The 19,923-nt window shown below is 47.2% G+C and overlaps 1 protein-coding gene across 4 annotated transcripts; it reads left to right on the top strand.

The window, feature by feature from the left end:
- The first annotated feature begins 6,587 nt into the window (after window positions 1-6,587).
- On the top strand, window positions 6,588-19,582 carry Suv39h1 (suppressor of variegation 3-9 homolog 1). 4 transcript variants are annotated; one of them, XM_026782326.1, is made up of 7 exons: window positions 6,901-7,052; window positions 8,691-8,783; window positions 9,113-9,258; window positions 9,991-10,653; window positions 16,952-17,098; window positions 17,184-17,313; window positions 18,030-19,582. In XM_026782326.1, the coding sequence occupies exons 1-7, from the start codon at window positions 7,031-7,033 to the stop codon at window positions 18,161-18,163; spliced, it is 1,335 nt and encodes a 444-aa protein (XP_026638127.1). In that variant the 5' UTR covers window positions 6,901-7,030; the 3' UTR covers window positions 18,164-19,582. The 4 variants fall into 4 exon arrangements, with proteins under 4 accessions (XP_005352866.1, XP_026638127.1, XP_026638129.1 ...); XM_005352809.3 differs by lacking the exons at window positions 6,901-7,052; window positions 8,691-8,783 and adding an exon at window positions 6,588-6,628; XM_026782328.1 differs by lacking the exon at window positions 8,691-8,783.
- Window positions 19,583-19,923: the final 341 nt, after the last annotated feature.

The following is a 19,923-nucleotide window of genomic DNA, read 5'->3' as shown; positions in this document are numbered from 1 at the left end:
AATTCCCAGCAACCACATGGTGGCTTACAACCATCTGTAATGAGGTCTGGTGCCCTCTTCTGGCCTGCAGACATACACGCAGACAGAATATTGTATACATAATAAATAAATAAATAAATAAATAAATAAATAAATAAATAAATAAATATAAAAAAAAGTCATGTAGGATATAGATCCCTCTGGGCAAGGACTGGGGAAAGGGTAACAGCAAGACTCTTAGGTATTTTATCAAGGGCCTTCCTCAAGGGACTCTGGTCATCCCTTCATTCAAGCGGTACTGGTGCTAAAGGTCCATACGAATCATGCCACCACAGAATTTACTTTGCCTGTGCTGCCTATTACTGGTTAGGCCATTATGGGCACGGCTTTGTCCGTGCTGCCCATTATAACTACAGCCACCTTGTCTCTGGTGATTCGGTCCTGCCACTTGGCCCCTGCTACTTTGGGGCCCAAGTGAACCCATTAATTATGTTTCATGCAGCGTATCCACTCTAGCCTTGCAATTTCCCTGAGCCTTCCAATCCCTTCATCAACACTAAGCTGAGGGATATCCACCATCTCCAACTCCTTTTCAGCAGGCCAGCTTTCCACAAATACTTCAGCCAACCATTCAAATAAATTTTGATACTTTTTTGTTGGGGAATATTATTTTCAGGTGTGTGACTTTGCGCCATATTTGCCTAACTCTGTGAAGCCGTGTTACTGTGTCTGTCTAAAATACCTGATGGTCCTACTAAGGAGCTGAATGGCCAATAACGAGGCAGGAGCAAGGATAGGTGGGGCTGGCAGGCAGAGAGGATAAATAGAAGGAGAACTCTGGTAGGAGAGAAGAAGAGCAACAGAGAACAAGGAGAGGAGGACATCAGGGGCCAGCCAGCCACCCAGCCACTCCGCCACCCAGCCAGGCACCGAGAAAGCAGTAAAGAAAGGTATACAGAAATAGAGAAAGATAAAAACCCAGAGGCAAAAGGTCATTGGGATAATATAAACTAAGAAAAGCTGGCAAGAAACAAGCCAAGCTAAGGTCGGACATTCATAACTAAGAATAATAATAAGCCTCTGTATAATTTATTTGGGAGCTGGGTGGTGAAACCCCCAGAAAAGTCAAAAGAGTAAAATATCATGCAACACCCTTTTGTTCTGAGTCAGGGTTTCTCTGTGTAGGTCAGGCTGTCCTGGAACTTGCTCTTTAGACCATGCTTACCACTTGGATATCTGCCTGCCTCTACCTTTAAGTACTGGGATGAGAGGTGTGTGCCAGCGCCACTGGTAACACCATTCTTTCTCTTTATGTTTTTTTCCCCAAGGCAGGGTTTCTCGGTGGCTTTGGAGCCTGTCCTGGAACTCTCTGTAGACCAGGCCTTGAATTTAGAGATCTGCCTGCCTCTGCCTCCCGAGTACAGGGATTAAAGATGTGCACCACCACCGTCCATCTCTTTCCTTTTTAACTGAGCGAGCTTCCATAGACCTAGACTCTCCATTCAGGTTATATCAATAAACTCAGCCTGATCCAGTATTATGTTCCTTCCATCGTTATACTATACCAATCCATTCCTACACATATTCCCCAGACTTCTGCTTGAATGAATTAGCAAGCTCATTAAGCTCTTTAGTAGCGTAGCTTTATCTCCTCCTGGACCACACTTTCTACCTCTCCTCCAGGAGCCTGCTTTGCCTTGAGTCTGGTTATAGGTCTAGAGGCAACTTGCTGGGCCCCGAGGGACAACAGTATTGTTTTGCTTGGCATCACCTTCAAAGAAATTCACTGCTGGTTTAGCGGACAACTCGGGATTGATTTCCTCAATCAAAGCAGAAAAGGCAATATTTCAAGGGGTGGACTGAGGGTCTATCTTCTGCTGAGGGTGGAGAGAGTACTTCCTTGGGTGAGATAAACCTTGAGAATCTGAGGATTCGGAGTTCTCAGCATCAGTAGGGTCATCCCACACATCCCCATCCCTAGGTACAGAATCCCATTCTTTACCAACTGATGCCTTACTTTAACCTCTGACACCCTCTGAGACTGGGACTTGAATTTTCATTGTAATTCAAGTCTTTTGAGGGCTTCAGTTTGATTTTCCACAACTTGAGCTCTGGCTGCTGGAGAGAAGATTCTCTTCCAGGGCACACTTAGACACCTCTAGACTGTTTGTTTGCATCTGGAGCCGGTTGGTTTTATCACTGAGTTCATTGTTGTCCTTCTCTGTATTCTGAGATCTTAGAAGTGCATTTTTTCCATTGTCAGTTTATCCAGAGATGGAAGGAGCAAACAGCCAACATCTTTATTTTCCTCAAGTTTTTTCCCCACCAATTGTCAAAAGTCACCAAATCCATCGTCTCTCACAAGTGGTGAATCAGGATAACCAAATGCATTTGTCTCCTTCAGTTTGTAAAACAGTTCATCCCATGGATGCTCAGTTCTCTCTGAGCTCCCAGGAGAGGCTTCAGTAACTGGAGAGGATTCGATAACTGTAGGTGTCAGCAAATTAGAATGCCTATTCCAGATACTTAAAATATTCAACCCTATACTTCTGTTGCTCTATAACCACTCCTGGTACTAAAATTTGTGTTAGGGTTCTCTAGAGGAATAGAACTTATAGAATGTGGGATTTATTAGAATGGCTTACAGGTTGTGGTCCTGCTAGTTCAACAATGGCTGTCTTCCAATAGAAGGTCCAAGAATCCAGTAGCTGTTCAGTCCACGAGGCTGGAGGTCTCAGCTGGTTTTTAGTGTAAGCTGGAATCCTGAAGAAGTAGGCTCTAATGCCAGTGAAGGAAAGAACTTGTCAGTGAGAGTGAGGGCAAGCAGGCAGGGAGCAAGTGTCTCTCTTTCATGGACTTATTTAGGCTGCCAGCAGAAGGTGTGGCCCAGAGTACAGGTGAATCGTCCCACCTCAAAAGACCTGGATTAAATAAAAGTGGATCTTCCCACTTTAAAAGATCTGGATTAATAGTGTGTCTTCCTACTTCAGATGATTTAACTAAGGAAAAAAAAATCCCGCCTTTAAACCTAGCACTTGGGAGGCAGAGGCAGTTAGATCTCTGAGTTGGAGGCCAGCCTAGTCTAGGGTTAGTTCCAGGATGGCCAACGCTACACAGAGAAAAGCTGTCTCAAAAAACAATCCAAAGTTCTGGAGGTCACGAAAGCAAGCAATTTATTATTAGTGTCCCACGAGCTTTGCTGCAGATAACTCCTGAGTGGGGCTTCTTAATGGCTTCAATTGTTCTCTGGCCAAAGTTGCTTTGTGCCCCATGCCCTATTCAGTATCTTTAAGTTGCAAGGTAAAGCAACTTCCTGACATTAAAAAAAAAAAGTCAGCAAACTTGCTAATCAGTAACTTTTCTCTAGATTTACAGACTCTGGAACATCCGATGTCCTGCGGACTCTGGAACATCCAGTGACCTTCAGACCACAGCTCCTGTTTCAGAAAAGCAGGCCTCTGTGGAATTTATGACCAGCCCAGCCATCCTCAAACTCAAACTAGAAAGATAGTTTTCTCAAATCCTTTGGTCACTTTCTATCTGCAGACCCTAAGCAAGATGGTCTTTGTTGGTGACAGTCTCCTATCTTTTGTTTTCTGACTTTCCAAATTAATCTTTTTCTTTGGTCCCAACCTGTCCTTGAGTCACTGGCCTTTTCCAGAGTAAATGAAGTTGGGTGCTCTAGCAGAGCTAGCCTGGGCAATTTCAGGCTGGCGGATCAAGCCTGTCGCTTCCTGCTAGGAAGCTCTTTCTGGTGGCTGGTTGTCTACCTTGGTGGAATCATGCGATATTGAGGGTTCTGACTGATCACTCACAGGTAGTATATAGTTAGTGGGATGCTGAGACTAACTCCCTGGTTGTCTGACAGCACGAGAGGAAGAATGACTAAGTCACAGGCCAACTGATTAAGGGCTGTCAGTGAACCTCCCCGACTCCTTGGATGCATGTAGTTGCAAACTCTGTCCCGATAGAATCCAAGTCTCTCTGAGGGACCTAACACATCACAAGATATTGATGGGTTGATTCATACTGGGAACGAGAAATGCTAGACTCATTGTAGGAAACCAGCTTGACATGACCACAGTCATTTTAGTTATAACCTTAGGTGGTGAGGCATATGACCCCAGCACTTTCGAAACCTATAGGATGAACAAAGTCATTAAGTCAGGTGAACCAGGTGGTGGTGGCAGCGGCGCACGCCTTTATTCCCAGCACTTGAGTGGCAGAGGCAGGCAGGTCTCTGGGTTCAAGGACAGCCTGATCTAGAAAGCAAGTTCCAGCATACCCAGGGCTGTTACAGAGAAACTCTGTCTCAAGAAGGTCAGGTGAACATTTCATGCTAACTACTTATGGCCAAATTGTTTTGAATAGATATTTAATGAAATAAGCTTAATAAAATATCTGACTGGCCACATTCATCAAAACATTAGAGATACTCTTTAAGTCTGCAAATCTGTAACAAGTTGCACTTTGTGAAATTCTGGATTTTTCTGACTTTTCTGGAATATGTACATACTCCTGTGGGCTAGTGGTCAATGTTGGGTATCTTCCTTGATTGCTAGCCACTTGATTTTTAACTTTTTGTTGTTGTTGTTGTTTTTCTAGACAGCGTTTCTCTGTAGCTTTGGAGCCTGTCCCGGAACTAGCTCTTGTAGACCAGGCTGTCCTTGAACTCACAGAGATCTGCCTGCCTCTGCCTCCCGGAGTGCTGGGATTAAAGGCATGCACCACCACCACCCGGCTGATTTTTAATTTTTTAATGTTTTTCCTGTTTTGTAAATAATTTGTTTAACTTTATTTTATGTACATTGGTATGAGGGTGTAGGATCCCCTGGAATTGGAGTTACAGACAGTTGTGAGCTGCCATGGGGGTGCTGGGAATTGAACCCTGGTTCCCTGGAGGTGCAGTCAATGCTCTTAACCACTGAGCCATCTCTCCAGCCTGGTATTTTTAATTTTTATTACATTTATCTGTGTGTGTGTGTGTATATACACATATGTAGGCCAGGGGTCAATGTTGGATATTTTCCTGGGTTGCTGTCCATCTCCACCCTCCCAACATACAAGGTTTTTCTGTAGCTTTGGAGCTTGTCCTGGAACTTTCTCTGTATGCCGCACCCAGCGCACCCTGGACTTGCCGAGACTGTTGGGGGGTGCTGGGATTGAGACACTGAAGCTTCTTTTCAGGTGGAAGAACAGCAACCTTTATTCTGCCCCAGCCAAAGTCTTTTATACCTCTACTGCTTCTGTGGAAAAGCACCAGCCAGAAAGAACACAAGCATCCTTGTCAATTACAGATCCCAAGGAAGTCCCCCTGTCGGTCAGGGGGAATGAGGGCAGCTGGATCACAACACTGTACACCAGGCTGGCCTCAAACTCACGCAGCTCCTCCTGTTTCTGCCTCCCGAGTGCTGGGATTAAAGGCCTGTGCCACCACCTGGTAAATGTAGGTTTCTTTTTTTCTTTCTTTTAATTTTTCAAGAAAGGGTTTCTCACTGGGAGGTGGTGGCGCATGCCTTTAATCCCAGCGCTCCGGGAGGCAGAGGCAGGCGGAGCTCTGTGAGTTCAAGGCCAGCCTGGTCTACAAAAGCTAGTTCCAGGACAGGCTCTAAAGCAACAGAGAAACCCTGTCTCGAAAACAAAAACAAAAATAACAAAAAACAAATAAAGAAAAGAAAAGAAAGAGTTTCTCAGCGTCTCCTGCCTTTAGCAATCGATTGTCACCCATGGAGTTTCCCCTTTAAACCAGGGGATCCACTGACAGGTGACACCGAGGTTTCATCGTAGCCCTCCCTGTTGTGAGGGCTTAGCTAGGTGCTGTAGCCACTGAGCAGTCCCGAGGTAAATGAGGAGCAACCAAAATGATCCACAGTGACCACATGGCAGTGTGACTGTCCAGAGCGCTTTTGGGAGCTGACAATGACTAGCTGGCCTAATCCCAGGCTACTTCAGGCCATAGGTGCACGCTGTAGTTTATGAGAAGTCCCTTTCTGGGGTACTCTCAGCCGGTCCCATGCCACCTGCACATGAGAAAAGAGCTGACAGGGTGATGGGGACAGTCCGAGGGAATGGTAGGCTGTCTAACAGCAATAGGCGGTGCTTCAGGGGACTCAGGGCTGGTGGGTAATAGATGGACGCTACTAATGACTGATGCACAGCGTGGATGAGGAGGCAAGCGATCGGAATCTGACGGTGGCAACCGACTTATTATTTATTTGAACCAGGTGACCGACAGAGTACCTATATATGGCGCTAGGTCCACCCTGGAAGCGAAAGCCTGCTTGAGGACGTATGATGACGGACATAATTGGAATCTGACAAAAACAGTCCCTTTCTGAATGGCTGACGACGTGATTGGCTAGCATAGTGACGGTCGGACTGACGGGGCAGGGCCTTAAGCAACTTCAACCACTTCTACTGCCCAGACGCACTCTGGGAAAGAGCAGCGAGCACGGGACTCCAGACCGCTCGTGCTGGCGGGAGGGGTTCGCTCCCATTTCTCCGATTGGTCCGCGCGGGGGCTGTGGGCGGCGAGGGACGGCCAATAGACTGCGCGTTCCCGGCCACGCCCGCGCGCGCTCTCTTCTCGCGAGGCCTGCTAGGCCCGAATGTCGTTAGCTGTGGAGAAAGATGGCGGAAAATTTAAAAGGTGAAGCTGTGATGGCTGAGGCGCAGGCTACTGGCCCGGTCGAGTAGAATGGAGGGAAGGTGTGGAGGGCTCCGGCTAAGACGTCCGGAGCCACGAAGCCTGGAGCTAGAAGACCGGTGCCGAAAAGATGGGGCTGAAGAGCGCGGGCCCGGCGCGCGGGCTGGGCGGGGCTGAGGGGAGGGGGCGCGTGCTTCGGCCGCGGGGGGCGCGGGGCTGCGCAGACTGCGCGCAGGGGTTCTCGGTCGCGCGCTGCCGGCCGGCGCGCCCACGCACGCGCCAGAGTCCTGAGGAGAAGGTTGCGACCACACGCGGGAAAAGCGGCTCCCGGTGACCATTACTCTTTCGCTTTCCACGGGAGACGCCGGAAGGGGAGGAAGAAGGGGAACGGACCCCCTTCTCAAAATGGGGGAACCGGCGACTCTAGGTGGGAAGTATCTCGGCGCGCTGGGGGCAAGGTTTCGGGGCGAAGATTCTCCTCGGGAGAGGGAGCGGGGGGCTCGGTGATAGGAGGGCTGGACTCCTCCATGTGCGGGGAGAGAGGGGTGACCGCGTCGGGCAGGCTTGGCGGCGGCTAGGGCTGGGAGGAGAGATTCCACAAGTGGGAGCCGGGCTGCCGCGGCGGGGAGCGCGCCGGGCGGCTCGGGGCGTGAGGCGCGGGGTCGGGGCGGCCCCGGAGGGGGGGCGACCGCAGGTGGCACGCAGGCTCGAGGAAGGACGGGCCCGGAGAGGGGACGAGGCGCCGGGCCTTGGCTCGGGAAAGTGCTTGCCCGGGTTTCGGCGGGCGCTCGCGCGCCCGGGAGGACCGCGTTCTGATGGCTTTAGGTTTTAGCCTTTTCTAAAGATGGCAGTGGGTCGCTTCAGCAGACAGTTAGCCTCAAGTGTCTTCTGACAGGGGTGGGTTACAAACATGGCTTCGGGAGCGCACTCGAGGGTGCGTTTTGAAACAGGGGTGTGTACTTGAAAGCCGCTTGGCGACCCCGTGTGTGTCAGTGACTTGCCGCATGAACTGTTTACATGTTCGCGAATTGAGAGCACAGCCCTCTGGAGTCACAGGAACGTGGAATGAGAAAGCAAGGGATAATGCAGCCTGAAAAAACAGCCCAGACTAAGTCGAGGAAGCTTGCAGTAATGTTACAGCCTCTCCCCCCCCCCCAGACTGGGTCTCACTGTGGGATTTAGTATTTTGACCAGGCTGGCCTCGAACTCACAGAGATCTTGAGATTTGCCTGCTTCTGCCTCCCGAGTGCTAGTACCGCTACTTCCCGCTTAATGTGACACCTTTCCACAATCTTTATAATTCCAAAATCTAAAAAGTCCCGAAAGTAGAAGTCTTTTTCTTAGATTTGTCACTAATCGTGGCAGATGATGATTTTTTTGTTTTGTTTGGTTTTTTAAGGCAGGGTTTCTCTGTAGCCTTGGCTGTCTTGGAACTCACTCTGTAGACCAGGCTGGCTTTGAACTCGTATCTGCTTTCCTCTGCCTCCTGAGTGCTGGCGCCTCCACTGACCAGCACTAAAGGGGATCTTTAAAAGTGGGATTATTCAGTGAGGTTATTTAATGTGGAAAATTCAGGCTTTCGGTGTAGATGTGTTTGTTGTTAATGTGTTTGATTATGGATGGCTTGATGTGTTAGATCCTGCTATGAATGTGTCTAAAGTTACATTTTTTAAATCCCCAAATTTTTTAATTCCAAAATATGTGGTCCAGGTGTTTCAGCTAAGTGGTTAAAGACCTTTCTTTACAGATAACACCTCTCGTGCCCTAGGGATTTTCATCCTAACCCCCCACACACACCCCTTAGGCAATGCACCCTACTGAGCTAGGGAGCTGTTTCTTTCTTTTGCAAAGTGGGAAGAGGGGTGATTAGATCTTGAACCTAAGGCAAGTTTGTAGGCAGTTTTTGGATCTTGGGAGTTCTGGCAGTAGATCCTTTTACAGACAGTTCAGGCTGCAAGCTGCTCCATTTTCTGCCTTGCTGTTCCAGGGTTAGGGGCCAGGGTTTAGATCCTTTTACAGACAGTTCATGCTGCAAGCTGCTCCATTTTCTGCCTTACTGTTCCAGGGTTAGGGGCCAGGGTTTGGAGTAGATTCTCCCAGAAGAGGGGATGGGTCCTTTCTCGAAGAACTGGATTCCTCGGTGTACAGGGAAAGAAAGGTGGGTGACTCTCTGCGTGGGGCGGGGGGCAGGTTTCTCTCCAGGAGTTTTCCCTGGGCACTTGAGCATTAGGATTCAAGGAACTGGCATGTTCCTGTTGCAGAGGGCCTTGGTTAAGTTGCAGGGCGGTGGTTAATCCTGGCAGTCAGGAGGCAGAGGCAGGCGGATCTCTGAGTTTGAGGCCCAACCAGGTCTATAGAACTAGTTCTAGGACAGGCTCCAAAGCTACTCAGAGAAACCGTGTCTCTTAAAACCAAAAAATTAAAGAAAAAAGTTTGGTTAAGGTCTGTGGAATCTATTTGTTTGACTCCTGTGCTTTCTCATTCCAGGCTGCCGTGTATGTTGCAAATCGTCCTGGAATCAGCTTCAGGATCTGTGCCGACTAGCCAAGCTTTCTTGTCCTGCCCTTGGCATTTCTAAGAAGAATCTTTATGACTTTGAAGTCGAGTACCTGTGTGATTATAAGAAGATCCGTGTAAGTCTGGTGGGGGTGTGTGCTACTGCCCTGGCAGGGAACCCTCTTCCCCACCCAACCTTCACATCTCTTCACAAAGAGAATTTTCACCTGTGGAAAAATGGCATGATAGATGGTTCTATTTCCATTTTACAGGTGGGGAAATCAAGTGCCTTTCTCAAATAATAGGCAGAATAAATCCTCAAATGTCTTTTTCCACTTGAAAATATAAATTACTTGTAGACAAATATTGAAGTTCTTTTTTATGTATTTATTTTTGGTTTTTTTGAGACAGGGTTTTTCTTTATAACAGTCCTAGCTGTCTTGGAACTTGCTCTTTTGACCAGTCTGGCCTAGAACTCACAGAGATCCACCTGCCTCTGCCTCCCGAGTGCTGGGATTAAAGGCGTGCGCCACCACCGCCCGGCAGTGGCAGTGTTTTGATGTGGTGGAAGGGATCAGATCTAAATGTATTTAGTGGGGAGTATGAGCTCAAGAGGAACCAAAAAAAAAACTAACTAGGAGTTTGGGCCTGAACAGATCATTGGAATATAAGAGGAAGTGATCTGGGGGGTTGAAAAAGTAGGAATTTCAACAGCTAGTAATAAGAGAGTGGAAGTTGAATATATTAATTCTTACTCCAAAAGAGGCACTGCATGAACCCATTCTAGAAAAAGAGTAGTGTGGGTTGAGTGTTCTCCGTTGCCACAAGGATCTCACATTTATGGCACTCTCCTGTTCCTGTCCTAACAGGATCAGGAGTACTACCTGGTTAAATGGCGTGGATATCCCGAGTCAGAGAATACCTGGGAGCCACGGCAGAATCTCAAATGCGTGCGCATTCTCAAGCAGTTCCACAAGGACTTAGAAAGAGAGCTGCTCCGCCGGCATCGCCGGTCAAAGCCACCCAGGCACCTGGACCCAAACTTAGCCAACTACCTGGTGCAGAAGGCCAAGCAGAGGCGGGCACTGCAGCGCTGGGAGCAAGAGCTCAATGCCAAGCGCAGCCACCTGGGACGCATCACTGTGGAGAATGAGGTAGACCTGGATGGCCCTCCACGGTCTTTTGTCTATATCAATGAGTATCGTGTTGGTGAGGGCATCACCCTCAACCAGGTGGCTGTTGGCTGTGAGTGCCAGGACTGTCTGTTGGCACCCACTGGAGGCTGTTGCCCTGGAGCATCCATGCACAAGTTTGCCTACAATGACCAAGGCCAGGTGCGGCTGAAAGCTGGGCAGCCCATCTACGAGTGCAACTCCCGATGTTGCTGTGGCTATGATTGCCCTAACCGTGTAGTCCAGAAAGGCATCCGCTACGACCTCTGCATCTTCCGCACTAATGATGGGCGAGGCTGGGGTGTCCGCACACTGGAAAAGATCCGCAAAAATAGCTTTGTTATGGAGTATGTGGGAGAGGTGAGGAGATGGGTCTGGTTATGTGTGTAGCCTTTCCTGCTATATGTTTGTAGTGTGCATGCCTGAACCATGTGCCTAAAACTCTCCTGCTTTCCTTTGGTGCCTAAGGCATTGGTCTGAGTGTTATAGGGACATTGTAGCAGGGGTCAGTGCTTTTACCTGACACATCAACAGGATCATGCTGGTAGTAAAAAGAACACTGAAGTACTTCTGACCTCAAATGGCTTCATAAGGGTATATAGCAAAGAAAGTGGGAACCAAGCTTCAGGCAGTAAACCTTTGCAAAGCTATGTGGTCTAGTCACACAGGGTTGCATCACCTAGTAAGGCAAGTTCTCTCATTTTGTGATAAGGATTATTGTATCACAAACAATGAAACTAAAGTAGCATGTAGGCTTGTCTTGGATGGAAATTTGGCAAGAGCCTCTAGACCAGTGGTTCTCAACCTTGTGAGTTGCAACCCCTGGGATTCTCAGGGGTCACCTAAGACCATCGAAAAACATAAGATATTTATTTTACATTATGTTTCATAACAGTAGCAAAAATACAGTTATGAAGTAGCAATGAAAATAATTTTACATTTGGAGATCACAACATGGAACTGGATTAAAGGGTAGCACCATTAGGAAGGTTGAGAACGACTGAACTAGACTTTCAGGTTACCCTGGGGAAAAGCTGGGTGGTACATGATGCATGCTAGCTTTTTTAAAATCACTAATCCCCAGATCTTTGTGGCTTAACACATTAGGAGTTGGTCTGCATTGTTTGAGGCAGAGTCTACCTCTATAGCTCAGGTTGGCTTTGAGCTCATGGTCCTCCTGAGTGCTGGGATTACAAATATGTGCCACTGCCGGGTGGTGGTGGCGCACGCCTTTAATCCCAGCACTCGGGAGGCAGAGGCAGGCGGATCTCTGTGAGTTCGAGACCAGCCTGGTAGGGTAGGCTAGTTGGCCAGAGGGTGTTTCTCAAAAAAAAAAAAAAAAAAAAAAAAAAAAACACAAATATGTGCCACTATGCCTGGTCTAGGAGGTTTGTGAACCCAGTTTGTGAACACTCTAGTGTTGGTGTTTTGGTGAAGGATAGCCTGTTCACATACTGACTCTAGTCCCCTAGGATTTTATTCCCCTTTATGCCTTTCTTGTACCTTAGGCCCTTCAGGTCACCATCAGATTCTCAGCATTTTGTAGTGGGGGACTGAAGCGGAAGGTACTAATGAGTCAGGCCTGGAAGCAATACATGCTACTTGTACCCACTATGTTGGCTGGAAATGAGTCACTAGCTTACCTCTGTACCAGGGAGGTGTGGGGGTGTGTGATTTAATTTTGCGACCAGTTGTAAAACAAAAGGGTCTGGGTGAGCAACTAGCAGGTGTGTACAGCAGAAAGTAAAGTAAGACATGGTGGGCATTTGGGGTTGAGCAGCTTTTTTTTTTTTTAACATAGACAAATCTCAGTGCTTGGGAGATTTAGCTTCCCTAGATCTTGACTGTCTAAATGTGACTTCATGTGTTTTCATATCATAGGTCTCTCCTAGATATTTACTTGGAGAGTGATAGTAATTGGCCAGAGGATACATCTGAGGGTGTCCACTGTATCTGTGACACTGACTAGGAGAGGAACTTCCACCCCCCCCCCCTTTTTTTTCCTTTTTTGGTTTTTTGAGACAGGGTTTTACTGTGTATATCTGGCTGGCCTCAGACTTACCTGCCTTTGCTTCCTGAGTGCTGGGATTATGGGTGTATGCAAGCTTCTACTCTTACGACCTGGAAGAAGCTTGAACTTTCCATAATCCAGAAATGTCTTCATCGCAGGGTAATATGGATAGTCTTGGATATAGACATCCTTCTAGAAGAGATGCCCTTAGCCTGGGATATCTGTCAGTCTGGAGAAGTGTCCAGACCCTCCAAGATTTCAGCATTTCTAGAGTCATCCCAAGCAGGAAGCTGGTTAGTGTAATTATATTGACCAGGGTAAAGGAAAAACCCTCTCTATACACAGGATCTTATATAGAAAACAGCACCTACACCCCACAGGAAGGCTTAGTCCTCTGGGTGTAGTGTCTTACTCCTCCACTCTGGAAATAGCAGGGTTTCCAGGAGCCCTCTCGTCTCTTTCTTACTTTTCCCTCTCTAATTCAATGTTTTTTTTTGGTTTTTTTTGGTTTTTTGAGACAGGGTTTCTCTGTAGCTTTGGAGCCTGTCCTGGAACTAGCTGTCCTTGAACTCACAGAGATCCACCTGCTTCTGCCTCCTGAGTGCTGGGGTTAAAGGCGTGCGCCACCACCACCTGGCTCTAATCCATTCTTAGCATGTTGTTTCTTGAGCTTTTTCTTGCCATGGTCTGTCTTTAGGTTCAGGCCTTCTAGTACCCTCAGACCTGTGGAACCTTCTGACGGTGTCATTCTACCAAAACTGCCAGAGGTAAACTTTTCTTCTTCTTCTTTTTTTTTTTTGGTTTTTCGAGGCAGGGTTTCTCTGTGGCTTTGGAGCCTGTCCTGGAACTAGCTCTTGTAGACCAGGCTGGTCTCGAACTCACAGAGATCCGCCTGTCTCTGCCTCCCAAGTGCTGGGATTAAAGGCGTGCGCCACCACCGCCCGGCTAAACTTTTCTTCTTATGTGGCTTCTGAAGAAGCAGTAAATACAGTAATGGGTAGAAGGTGGTGTCTGCAGCCTGCCCGAGGTTGCATTCCTGCCCTACCACTCAGCAGCAGTCACTTCATGTCTCTCTCAGTTTCTGGTAAAGAGGAGAAGCAGCATTTAGTTAGTTCCTCCCTGTGAAGGACTTGGAAGAAGCACTTCAACGGAACTTGTGCTAGTGCTTTAGTGTAAAACTCAGACAATCACATGTTCAAAATGTGAAAGGTGTTTTTATTTTTAATAACTTGACCTGATGTATTGTTTTTGTACTGGTGAAGTCATATATTTAATCATAGAAATATTAATTATGGGGCACTGTCTAGATGCTCCTGAGGGAGGTAGTATATTATTGTAACCTATTCCTGTAGAATGGGGAACCTCCCTTATGCTAGGTAGTGCCACTAAGCCACATTCTAACCTGCAAGGTACTGTGTAATTAATTCAGAGTATCATCTCAAACATGGATGCAAATCTTTCAGGGAACTGGCAGTTTATAACAGTTTCTGCTCCTATGGATCTTTCTGTCTTTGTTCCAGATTTTCATGTTTCCACAGATTATTTCTAGCCTAATCAAGCAGAGAATACTAGCAGTTTATTTGTTCTAAAACATGCATTCTCTATATTTTATCATCTCTGGAATGGAGGTGAGTTTTAATTGATTAAATGATAGTAATTTGGCACATAAAGGGTGAACCTTAGGTTTCAACAAGGTAACGCTACTACTCAACTAGTCATTGCAAAACCAACACAAAATATTTTTCATACACATGCACTTGTGTTATAAAACAGCCCCTAAGTTGAGACTTTGTTGCTGACATTCCCATTCTATAGACTAGTAAAGTGAAGTAGATAGGAAATCCTTATTTAAACCAGGTGTTCTGGCAAGCCTATTTACTTTTTTTTTTTCAGAGAAAGTGTCCACGGAGATTTAGGATCTCACAGGAGGGGGCTGAGTAGCCACTGACTCAGTTTTCTATTTCTCATCCATATTTGTAGTCTTTTTAAGCTGCTAATTCCTAGGCTCCCTGTTTTCCTTGACAGTCTGGAGAGCTGATAGAGAGTAGGGATGGAAACATGAATGAGTTTTCAGGGTGGGACATCACAGGAGATAGAAAGGGAGAGGAGCTGTTTAGGCCTGGAGGCTATGACTCATCCCGGTGAGACTGGGGCAGCAGGTAGGAGCAGAACAGGCAGAAAGATAGAGTGGGGGAAGATATGGGCATTTCTTCTGGTTTGAAAGATTTCAACTAGAAAGGTGGTTTTGAGACGAGCAAGTATGCTGGTGAGTTAGAATGTCTATCCTTAGTTCCCATAAGGTTCTCAGGGAGATAGGCCTACCTCGGCATACTTTGCTTTAAGTGAATACTCGCATGGCTATTGCTATATCCTTCAGGAGAGAGGCTTTACTGTTTATGATGGTGATACCCCGTTATGACCTGGAGTCTGCTTTAGAGGATGAATCTCTTTTTTTTTAGTTTTTCGAAACAGGGAAAAAGTCTTTTTCTTTTCCTGTGTAGTCCTGGCTGTCCTGGAACTCACTCTGTAGACCACGTTGGCCTCGAACTCAAGAGTTCCAAAGTTCTCAAAGAACTCCAACTGCCTCTGCCTCCAAAGTGTTGGGATTAAAGGTGTGTACCACCACTGCCTGGCTGAATCTCATTCTTTTTTTTTTTTTAGATTTATTTTACTTTGTGTGGGTGCATGTGTGCATGCACTCATTTGCAGTGTTCATGTAGCCCAGAAGGAGAGGTGGTATTGGATCCCTTGAACTTGAGTTAAGGGTATTTGGATTGTGTTTGTTTTTTGAGACAAGGTTTCTCTGTGTAGACCAGGCTGCTTCAGACTCAGATCTGCCTACTTCTTTCTCCCAAATGCTGGGGATTAAAGGTGTGTACTGCCACACATATACACATACACCCCAACCCACAATGCACTAAGTATGCTTAACCAGCTCTATCCCTAGGCCATATTTCTTACATTCCCCACCACCACCACACACACACAGACTACCTGAGTTTTTCCTGAATAGTGTCTTACAGTATGTGTGTCTGATTCCATCTTTGTTGCATCTGTGGCCCGAGGACCAGATCTAGGCCTGTATTCTTCACCAGCCAGACTGATCAGCCTCATGAGAAGGATGCAGGCTCAGTTCCCAGTGAAAAAAAAACCTGGTGGGGTGAGGGTATATCTTAGAGTGGCTAGTGTGTGCAGGACTTTGAATTTGCTTACACCATCAAAAACCCCCCAAAACAAAAGATCACTGAATGAATGAAATAAATTGTAAATGGGGAAGTCGGGTCTTTTAGGAATGGTAGTGGTATAAAGTGTGGTTGGGAGGTAAATCTAGGTTTTAGAGATTAGAGAAGCAGCTGTTGATCGGGACTTGGCACAGGACATAGGTGATGGCGGAAGAGGCAGGTAGGAAATAGGACACCAATGTGGCGCCTTCCTTGCTAGAGAACATAGGGTGGTTAGGCCCAGAAGGGGGTAGATTTGAAACACAGGAGGAGCATGGTCAGTGTCATCAGGGAAGTGTAGAGTGTTTCTGAAGAAGAGGGAAGAAGACAGGTGGGAAGGGAGTGTTGAAACTACCTAGAAGACTACCTCTTGGGCCAGATGGATTGCTGGGTCAGAAGAAAAAAATAGCAGTTGACATGTATCTGCTGTGGGTTGTGCTCTGTCTGTGCTACTTATAGTGGCAGATGAAGGGAAGCCAGAAGTGAGGGTACCCTGGGCTGAGGAGATGGCATTCTTTGGTATAGTAAGACACCCAGAAAGACAATAGCATTTGAGGGCTGCTAGAGGCTATAGTTGGGGGTACCAGGGAAGGCATGGAGGTGAGAAATGTCAAGTGAGGGTTGGGAGAGCAGGTCAGAACTGGAATGGTAAAGTAACTTCATGCTTATTAGGATGGGGATACTGGAGAGGAAATGTGGGAGGAGGTGCCTTCCTTGTCTCATATTTTCTCCCATCCTTACTCTCCCTTTATCTCTGTCATTTTATCGTGAAGTTTTATTCTCAGCCTTTTTCTGGTCATCTCAGGATTTGAGGATTGTGGCCTTGGTCTTCTTTCTCTGACCTAAAACTTTCATACTATGATTCTGTGTTTTTGTCTCTGACTCTAGCTTTCTTGTCTGAGTCCCTTTCCCATCTATTCAAACCTTCGTCCCCACTGTCTAGGATCTCTTTATTTCCCACGTCCTCTGTGTTCTTGCCATCTGCATGGCCTACACTGGTTCTCATTCCCTTTTGTTGTTGCCTTGTATTATGTCTCTTGCTGTCCTGCCCTTGGTCAGTTAGTTTCTCCTTGCACCCTGGCTCTCACTTTCTTGCCTGTGCTCTTGGTCTTTCTGTCTCTGTGTTTCTGTCCCATCTTGCTTTGCCCCAACTATACATGAGGCTCTGGGACATCTCACTGGGAACAGAAAGTGGACGTCCTCTTCCTTGCACTCTAACGGCACCTTGCAGCCACCACCACTCTCCACACCATTATAAGACACCTGCCTTCCAGAGGTTGGAGAATGGGTGGGTGGTGGGTAACCCTCTGAGAACTGGTAGACTTCACTCCTGCTCACTGTTCTTTTCTTCCCAGGGGCCAGATCAGAATCAAGCTGGGGCTGGCTTTCTTGAACCTTCATGACCAATCTTACCCCCTTCCCCCAGATTATTACCTCAGAGGAGGCAGAGCGGCGGGGCCAGATCTACGACCGCCAGGGCGCCACCTACCTCTTTGACCTGGACTACGTGGAAGACGTATATACCGTGGATGCCGCCTATTATGGCAACATCTCTCATTTTGTCAACCATAGTGTGGGTGCCTCCAGCAGGCGGGCAGAGGGTTGGGAGGGGCAGGATAGGGCCTCTCCTCACTTTCCCACTGTTCTTTCTTGTCCAGTGTGATCCCAACCTGCAGGTGTACAACGTATTCATAGACAACCTTGATGAGCGACTACCCCGCATCGCTTTCTTTGCCACAAGAACCATCTGGGCGGGCGAGGAGCTCACCTTTGATTACAACATGCAAGGTGGGGGTGGCAAGGGCCCCAGGGGCAGGGACACATGACATGGGATATAAGGACCCTACCCCAAGGCATATATGGGTTATTAGCGGAACAAGGAAAATTCTTTTGCTGGAGTTTTAAGATGTTCTTCCTAACTCCCAGCCTCCTACCTGAACCCTGCCCAAGGCAAGTGGGTTCCCATGTTTCTAACCCCTGAACCTCAACCCTGATAGACTTATAATACCACCTTCTCTCAAGACTTGTGGGAGAGGATGTTCGGCTGGAGAGTTAAGGCACAGGTACTTCCATCTTGAACGAACTGCCCCTCCTGACTCTAATCCTCTTTCACCTTCCTTGTTCTGTACCAAGAGATACCCTTGTGCTCTCCAGCCAATCCTCTTCTTGATAGATAAACTAGTCATCTCTGGAAACACTTGGCAAGATAATGGACAAGGGTTTGGGTGCTCAGGTTGCCCTTCATTCCTGAACCCTACCTGACATGACCCTTCGGTTTCCCTGTCAGCCATCTTCCTCCCGAAACATTCCTCAACCCGTCCTGAACAGTTCCTCTAGTGTTGTGCTCCAGTTCTAATCCCAAACCACTCTCCCAAATATCCTCTCCTAACTCCCAACTCAAGATCCCTGGGTCTTCTGGTATAAGGGGTAGTAGCAGGACGCTTCATGCATGCAGGCCTTCTAACAAATCCCCCCTCCCTCCTTCCCTGACTGTGACTTCACAGTGGACCCCGTGGACATGGAAAGTACCAGAATGGACTCCAACTTTGGCCTGGCTGGGCTCCCTGGCTCCCCCAAGAAACGGGTCCGTATTGAATGCAAATGTGGGACAACAGCTTGCCGAAAATACCTCTTCTAAGCCCTGAGAAGTTTGAGGCCACACTAATTGAAGGGGCCCGAAGCCACCTTCCTCTACTGCTGCCCTCTTGTCAAGAATGACCATCAGAGCCTTGTCTGCCTCTACTTGTCCTCATCTGCCCCGACCTGTTGCCCACCTGCTCTGCTCCAAGGTCAGGGCTGTGGTGAGGACTGACTCTGGGTACCCTTTCTCTGCTCCTTTCCCTTGTCCCAGGCCCATCAGGCATTGCACTTAAAACTCCCAGCCCCATTTTCAGGAGTATATTTTTCACGTCAGGATTCCCTGAAGTTGGAATTCATGTTATGTCATGGAAGTCTAAAGAGTGAGGAACTCAGCCCCAGAAATGATTTTTTTGGACAGCATTTCTGTAACTCTATGTAGTTCAGGCTGGTGTTAGACTCTTAATCCTCCTGTCTCAGCTTTCTACATGCTGTGCATATAGGTGTATACCCAGCTAAGATTTTTCTTTTAATTGCTTCTGCTTGGAGCCTTTGTGACGTGTTGCAGGCCTCTTCACTGTTCTTAAGTTTGAGGAAGCAACCCCCAGGCAGACAAACATCAGAGCTCAGAAAAATGCCAGACTAACTCTATCAACAACCACAGAGCCTTTGTAGTTGTGAAAGAAAAGGGGATCTCTAGGGCTAGTGGATAAGACTGGTTCTGCTCATCATGCTTTTGATGCTGGGTAGTATTGACCACAGGGTCTCAGAGTTGCAAGTCTGAGAAGTAGTTGCCCAAGTGCTACCAAAATGGGGGTGGGATGAATACCTCTTTGAAAGCTCCACGGGAAGATTAGGACTGAGTTTTACCATCAGGGAGTAAAGAGTTTTAGATGTGCTGGAAACCCTGCCTTGGCATGTAATACCACTGGAACTACTAGAAGCTGAACCCAAGATATAGATAGTCTGTAGATAGCACTTAAGACAATAATGTGCATTGACCAGAAGTTGATGAGGTGCCAGGCACTGGGTCCATATGAATTGTCTCAGGGATGCCTTGAAAACCACAGCAGTGGAGCCCAGGACTAGGCCAAAAATGATTGGGGAGAACTTATTCACTAGAATATGGTGAGATGAGAGCTAAACCCCCTTTTACTTGTCAGCTTCAAGTATTTACCTGGGTCCACTAGTCTCAAAAGTTAAACTGCCTAGAAATGTACAAAAGGCAGAGATTCTGATGGCTGCCCTGCCCCCTGCTCTCCTCATTTTCTTCAGGAAGCCTTTCCTGACTTCCTGTGCCCAGAGTGTCCCTATGTGAGACTGTGCACCCTGCTACCGGATCTCTGTGTCTGTATGTGTCCTGCCCACACCTCCAAGGCTGACCTTCAGGCATGGACTGAATCTGGTTCTCTTGTGTACCCCTCAGCCCTCCCCAGCCTGGAGTGTGCATCAATAAATTGCGTTGTTGAAAACTAGAAACTGAAGCTGGGGCTGCCCTAGAATGTAGTGTAAAAAGGTTAAGTCCTCTGACTAATCTTCCTATTTGGGGCCCCTAAAGTGGTCTTGCTACATAACTTCCATTTTAAAAATACACTTAAGAACGAACAGTCCAACCCTGTCTAAATGGATTAATCACTATTAGTTGCCACAAACAAATATAACTAGCTGAGGAAGATTAAAACTAGCTGAAGAAGATTAAGGGCTCAGCTTGAATTTTTTTTTTTAAATATTTATTTATTTATTTATTATGTATACAATATTCTGTGTGTATGCCTGAAGGCCAGAAGAGGGCGCCAGACCTCTTTACAGATGGTTGTGAGC

This window comes from Microtus ochrogaster, chromosome 10 (genome assembly GCF_000317375.1).
Source record: "Microtus ochrogaster isolate Prairie Vole_2 chromosome 10, MicOch1.0, whole genome shotgun sequence".
Lineage (NCBI taxonomy): Eukaryota > Metazoa > Chordata > Mammalia > Rodentia > Cricetidae > Microtus > Microtus ochrogaster.
Note: the sequence above shows the minus strand (reverse complement) of the source record. Positions and strands in the feature narration are given on the sequence as shown.